Source organism: Sorex araneus, chromosome X (assembly GCF_027595985.1).
Source record: "Sorex araneus isolate mSorAra2 chromosome X, mSorAra2.pri, whole genome shotgun sequence".
Lineage (NCBI taxonomy): Eukaryota > Metazoa > Chordata > Mammalia > Eulipotyphla > Soricidae > Sorex > Sorex araneus.
In genome coordinates, this window is record NC_073313.1 from 297,687,855 (window position 1) to 297,694,783 (window position 6,929).

Here is a 6,929-nt window from a genome sequence, read left to right on the forward strand (position 1 = left end):
CTTGTTTTCAACTAGTGGCCTATAAGTCAGTACCAGATTGCAGGTAGGGATGGTTATAAAACACTAGTATATCACAGCTAGAATAACTGTCAATTCCATGAATTGGTATTCCATGAATGCCAGTTATAACTGGTGTTCCATGAATAGCAGTTCTAACTACCACAGTGGTTAGAACTATCAATTTGTGAACTGGTATTCAAGGACTGATAAGCTGCTGGTCCTCAAGTATAAAAATATTGGACAATACCAGGTTAAAGGATAATATATGTAACACATATAGGATTAAAATAATGCTTATAAAAGTGTAAGTATATACTACTCTTACACAAACCTAAATGACTGTATCATTTTTGTCCTTACTTCTATATTTCTTTTCCCATAGTATATATAATTTAAAATTTGAATTTATTATTTTAATATATGCAATTATTTAATAATATTTTAAAACAATTAATTTGGGGGAGAATTCTCAACTATACTCGGGAGCCAGAGAATAGTCCTGGCAATCCTCAATTTGGCCATGTCATGTTGGGATCACCAGGGATACTCTGAAAGTATCTGGTGACCATCGGGTTTGTACCTTGTTGTGTGCCAGTGAGTACTCCAGTCCTTTGAACTATCTCTTGGCAACCAATGTTTTTTTTTTAAGCAAGATCACACTGCTTGCCTTGCACATGGACCACCGGATTAGATGCCTGCCACCTCACATGGTCCCCCAATCCCTGTTGGACTGGTCCCTGAGCACCAAGCCAGAAATAACCCCTGGGCAGCCAGGTAGGGTCTCAAAATTAAAACACAAAATAAAATCAAGATCACACGGCATTTAATTTTTATATTGGGGTTTATTTTCTTTAGTATTGTCTTGAATGGTCTATGAGATGATTGCCTAGAGCTATTTTCACTTATTTTCTGTTTTTAAGTGTCTCATTGCTTATTTAAGACAAAAAAATACTGTTTTGGAAAATTATTTGTTTTAAACTTTTAAAAATTATGAATTTTTAAATTGATTTCAGATTTATTTCTTTAAGCTAACTACAATAATTTATAGATCAGTTAAATTATTTGTACTATTTTACATTGTGTAATTCAATTTAAATTAGCTATTTTCCCTTTAATTAGTATCATATTATTGTTTGCAATAGTGGTTTTCAATCACTGGCTTATGGGCCAGTACCAGTTTGCAATTTATAAACAAAAAGTATGTGTAAGTTATTAACACAAAGTATATTTGATGACAGTGGCAAAATTAAAAACTTGCAAATTAAACTTTTGCCATTATGAATAATAGCCATTTAAATATTTAAATATAAACCATTTGTCATGCATATGCAAACTGAATATTCCTGAGTGGAAAAGTTATAATTTTTGTTTCTAAGAGATTGTAATATATATGTACACTAAGTCCAGCAGAAATTTGCAGAACTTTTTGAGTTAGCAAAATTTTGGTGTGAAGATTTTTGCTGGTAGTAATGTATATGGTATAATGTATAATGTATATGGTCTCCCCACCCTACCTCTTTGAAAATGAAACTTTTTTTTTCTATTTTTCCACCAAAGGTTTATTAAATTATTTTTTGCCAATGTGTTTGTGCATTATATTTTCTTTATTTTAACTTAAATTTTGTGATTGCAAATTAATGACATTAACATATATGCATTAATGACTTTGTTTCTTCTCTAGAGAGTAATGTTAATGTTTTTCTTCCACTTTTTAATTAATGTACTAAACTCTTTTCTATTTTGTTTTAGTTTTACTTATGTATTATAAGCAGCACTTCTTTATCACTAATACATATAATAGGGAGAGGAATTTTATTCTTATCTCTCTTAGTTCTTTAATGGTCGAAGATTTAAAAGCAATACGCAGGTGAAAGGTGTAAAGAAAACCATCATAAATATATGAAACCGCCAAAAACTTTACAGTTCAAAAGAATGCTAAAATTAGATAGATAATTTTGCCATCCAGGTAAGGGAAATATCAGTATGTTGGGATTTCAAAGGGAGAAGAGTGTAGATACATAACCATAATAAGAAAATATATTTAGTAATTAAATATTTCTCTATCATACAAATAGTTTACAAAATGTGATTTTTAAAAATTTATTTATTTTTTAATTAGTGAATCACCGTGAGGGTACAGTTATAGATTTATACATTTTTGTGCTCATGTTTCCCTCATACAAAGTTCGAGAACCCATCCCTTCACCAGTGCCCATTCTCCACCACAAATAAACCCAGCATCCCTCCCACCCTCCCCAATTCCATCTCCCCCCACCCTACCCTGCCACTGTGGCAGGGCATTCCCTTTTGTTCTCTCTCTCTAATTAGGTGTTGTGGTTTACAATAAAGGTGTTGAGTGGCCATTGTGTTCAGTCTCTAATCTTCTTTCAGCCCTCATCACCCTTCCCCTGCATGGCCTCCAACCACATTTTACTTGGTGTTCCCTTCTCTATCTTAGTTGCCCTCTCCCCAGAATGTGAGGCCAGCTTCCAAGCCATGGAGTCAACCTCATTTCTATTAAAGGTCTCATTGTAGGTGAAATACTGAATTCTTACAGGTATTCACAGGAGAAGCAAAAGTTACCTTTGAGACCGCAAGTGTTTAATTTTACCACTGTCATAAAATATAATTTGTGTTATAGTGTTAAGAATTTAAAGCTAAGGTTATATTATAAAAGAAAGACTTTAAAAATCATAATATGCTTTTAACAATGAGTTCTGAAGAGAAAACACAACGTTTTCTTAACTATCTAATGTCATAGTGGTTTCTAAACATCATTAATCAGAATTTGGACCACAAAGCTGCCTTCATCCCTTACTTTTTTCTTAACACAATATCTGGGCAATAAACAGCTCCCACATGTGAAAAGTTTCTGACTTATAAACTGTAATTGCAGTGACATTATTTGTGGCAATTCTCATTATTTGGCTCAAAAATCTTTCCATAACAGGAATTTGCTTGGATCCATACTAAACTCATCCTATGGCAAATATCCTGGTTTATATTCCTGTGAGTAAATTTTGTGCTCCCTGTCCCCCACCCTACGGAAACTTCATAAAGGCCTATTATTATTATTTTTTTTGGTGGAGGGATGGATGTTCAATCATTTGAACATCAATCAATCAGGGCAGCTTGTTAACTGCATCACAGTGATTCAATTAAAAATAAATAACTGCTGGCTATCTAAATAAATAAAAGTCCATTCTTTTCTGAGCTGATCAGCCATTGCAGATCCCAGCAAAACAGGTCAGTTGTGTGTGTGTGTGTGTATGTGTGTGTGTGTGTGTGTGTGTGTGTGTGTGTTTGGGAAAAGCACAAGAGGATTTCATTCCTCAGAGAACATAGACTAATGAAAATTCTAGAATCATATAGTGTGGAATATTTCACTTGTATCGATTGATTCCTAGGAAACCAAGCAAAGCCAAAACCATGAGATAGAGCATTGCTTTTCTCTCTCTCTCTCTGCATGTTTTGTATTGTTTTTCCTTTCAGTGTCCCTGATAGCTTCAAAGTCAGACACGATGCTGCTTGCCATGACCAGTTCCACTATGACCGCCATGCTGTTCTCTGGCTTGATGTTTCTAGTTCAAGTTCAAGGTGAGATTCTTCCTCTAACTTTGGTTACCTTTCATTGCTGAGGGTCTCTAAATAGGTGCATACACCAGTGTGAAAAATATGGCAACAACTAGGTTCATCTCCCCAAATGAAACTGCCTGTGATTCTTCATTCATCGCTTCTTTATTCCCAGTAAATAGTGGTTGGAGAAAGCATAGAATTCCATTAAGAGTAAATTGAGAGGATTTTGCATTTTCTTGGTGGAAACTATGTTGTTAGATATGAAAGGGAAAACAGAGTCAAAAAATGAGATGTGGAACCACAGGGAGTGAACAGGGTTCAGGCTCTTCCTGCCTTACATGTGACCAAACCTACTTCAATCCCTGGCACAACACAGGTCTCCAAGTACTAATGGGAGATATCCTGAATCACAGAGCATGTGCAAGTCCTGACCACAGCCAGATGTGGCCCAAATCCTCACCTGCCATAAAAAAAAACATATAATATTGGTTAAAATTATGGACTGATACCTAGGAACGATCAGTTGGTAGTGAAGAAAGATTAGACTTTGTTTGTTTGTTTGTTTGTTTTGGGGTCACACTCACACTGTTAAGTTTTTCTCCATCTCATTTTGCTCCTTTCTTTCACCTCAGGTGATGATGTGGTAAGGGAGCGTCCTTCTAGACGGACTAGCTGTCCTAAAGGCTACTTTTCCTATTTTTCATACTGCTATGCCTTGTATAACACACCAACTACCTGGATGGATGCGGAAGTGAGTGGCTGAATTTGTAGTTAGAACTTTTACTGGAAGCTTAACATCATTGCATATCAAGTTATATCACATATTTGATATGTTGAGAGAGATTTTCGTTGTTTAGAGTCTCTTTCTCACAAAACCCATTCTTAGCACCCTTTGGCCTATCCAAAGGAAATCATACCACAAACTCTGACATTTCTTCCTTTCCTATACAGCTGACTTGCCAGAAGCAGCGCTCAGGACATCTTGTATCTGTGCTTTCTGGGTCGGAGGCTTCCTTTGTGACCTCAATGATCAACAGTAATTTCAATAACTACAAATACATCTGGATTGGGCTACACGACCCCACAGAGGTACAATGTCATGTTTGCATCTCTGTTTACCTCACAAGCTCTGATTGCCACCTAGGGCAATCAATTATGTTTGTTATATGCTCTGCCTACCCTGTAAATACACTGAAGAGTTTAGAACTCAGAGATTTGGTGAATGATATATATGGGGGGGGTATTCCTTTTTTTGCTAATTTAATCATTGAGTTCTAAGAATGGCCTTTATCTCAATTTGCACATGAACCATCTCTTGTCTCAATCTGAATGTTAACCAACTCTTGTCTTTATCTGTAGGTTAACCATCTCTTGTCTAGCTTTTATAAAGTTCACACAACAGACCTTATGCCTTACTACTCTGTACATCATAAATTTTATACATGTTGTGCTGAGAGCTTGTTTGGAGGTTCTAGTAGGGGAGCGCAGCTACTCATATACCCTCGACCGAAGACCGGTCCGTCTCTATTCGGGGAAGGCCGTCCTCTTTGACCAAGCGCGCAGCTTCGGGAGGGACGCACATGGAGAGGTGAGGGAGGAAGGGGACACCAGCCTAGCCAGCCAGATCAGCCAAATCAACCCTGGTGATCAATGAGGTGACAGATGTTGCAGCCAGATCGCCCTCACATCCAGAGAGTCTCTTGCCCGCACGCCTGGCTGTCTTCCCTGGGGCCCCTCAGAGGGGATGGGCTCCAGTTTCCCTCCCCACCCCGAGCAGAGCTCCCGGGGGCTGAAGACCACCAGAACCTAGCTACAGCCATGCTGGAGGCTTCTCTCTACACGTCCAGACAGGCTCATGCATGAAGGTACTGGCAGAGGAACCCAGGTGTGTGTAATTCCATCGACGGCCAACATCCAGGGAGAGACTTAAAAGCAAGCTCTCAGAAACAAGTGGCCGTGAATATCATGTAGCCTGCTTCTCCCTCTGGAAGAAACTGGCAATTTTCTGAGAGTTTCCTGCCTACATGGGACAGCCTTGCAAGCTTCCCGTTTTGTACTCATGGGCAAAATCCAGTAACAAGCTGGATCTCATTCCCCTGACCCTGAAGAGCCCCCAGTGCAACATCGTTAGGAGGGCCAAGTCGAGATAGACTTTTAAGATCTCAGGGAAAGGACAAAATGAGATGTTACTGAGCCCGCCCGAGAAATCGGCGATTAACGGGATACTGTGATACTGTGTGTGATGTTGTGCTGATGAAATTTTCAAGAAAAAAGAGGATTTATGATTGTTTTTCGAGTTCAGGGGATAATGATAAATGCGCCACCAATTATTGTCCAACTGAAGTATGTTATTCTCAGTAGTTCCATTTCCTTTGTGTTGATTGGTTTGAAGATTTTTTTTCAACAGTAGTATCCAGGGATATTTAGGGATATCAACAGTTTCCCAGTGAATGGTTCTGGTTCACCATCTGAAATAGACTACATCACATGATGCTTGTAAGATTATCAATGACTTCACTGAGCAACTAAAAAGAGCAAAGAGCACTAAATATTAGTCTCCTCTTGCTTCACCTTTCCCCATAGGGCTGTCAACTTAATGGAGGTGGGTGGAATTGGAGTAGTAATGATGCATTGAACTACCATGCATGGGAGGAAACGCCCACCCTCAATTCAAATGCTTTCTGTGGAACTGTGTCACAAAACTCAGGTAAGAAAAATTCACATTTGCTGGATAGTATTCCATCATCTCATCTGCATTTCTAATCCTGACATTCAGGAAATCTTACACCTTGGAGACCGACTGATGTTTTGTTTTCTCTTATCCCTTATGTCTATTTCTTTGAATTTTTTTTCCCTAGTGCAGTGGACTGGTGAAGATGACTACAGGTTTTGAACTTAGTACCTAATCTTAGATGGCTCCCATTAGTTCCACAAGTCTTATTAATAGCATTCAATTCAGCTCATCTCTCTTTCTAGGCTTTCGTAAATGGGCAACTGCTAACTGTGACATGAAGCTCCCATATATCTGTAAGTTCGAGATCTAAATCAGATGGGATGTAGACAAGCTGAGTCTGATATGCAGAATCTAGTGAACCTGGAACTATTCTGAAAACATACTCTGGAGGATCATGTTCTCAACTTGATCTTTTCATTAAAAAAAAAAAAACAAAAACTTACCCAGGCTCTTTTTAGCTATAGTAATGTGTTCTTTATATCCTGTGGTGTTAAAGAGCAAAAATAAACACTACATTTCACAGTTGTGTGCTTTTGTCTCTATTTTTACAGGAAGAAATGAAGAAGAATTAGATTACTGTATCACTGTCATCCCATTGTTCATCAATTTGCTCGAGCAG

General features: G+C 37.9%; 1 protein-coding gene across 1 annotated transcript; it reads left to right on the forward strand.

Moving 5' to 3' along the window:
- Positions 1-3,521: 3,521 nt before the first annotated feature.
- LOC101540134 (lithostathine-like) lies at positions 3,522-6,469 on the forward strand. The gene is made up of 5 exons (XM_012933538.2): positions 3,522-3,597; positions 4,209-4,327; positions 4,528-4,665; positions 6,160-6,283; positions 6,435-6,469. The coding sequence occupies exons 1-5, from the start codon at positions 3,522-3,524 to the stop codon at positions 6,467-6,469; spliced, it is 492 nt and encodes a 163-aa protein (XP_012788992.1).
- The last annotated feature ends 460 nt before the right edge of the window (positions 6,470-6,929 follow it).

Excerpts from the sequence above, each read along its gene's own strand:
- LOC101540134 (XM_012933538.2), top strand. The coding sequence starts at position 3,522 with ATGCTGCTTGCCATGACCAGTTCCACTATGACCGCCATGCTGTTCTCT. Across the intron at positions 3,598-4,208 it reads GTTTCTAGTTCAAGTTCAAG|GTGATGATGTGGTAAGGGAG; the intron begins GTGAGATTCTTC and ends CTTTCACCTCAG. Across the intron at positions 6,284-6,434 it reads AACTGTGTCACAAAACTCAG|TGCAGTGGACTGGTGAAGAT; the intron begins GTAAGAAAAATT and ends TTTTTTCCCTAG.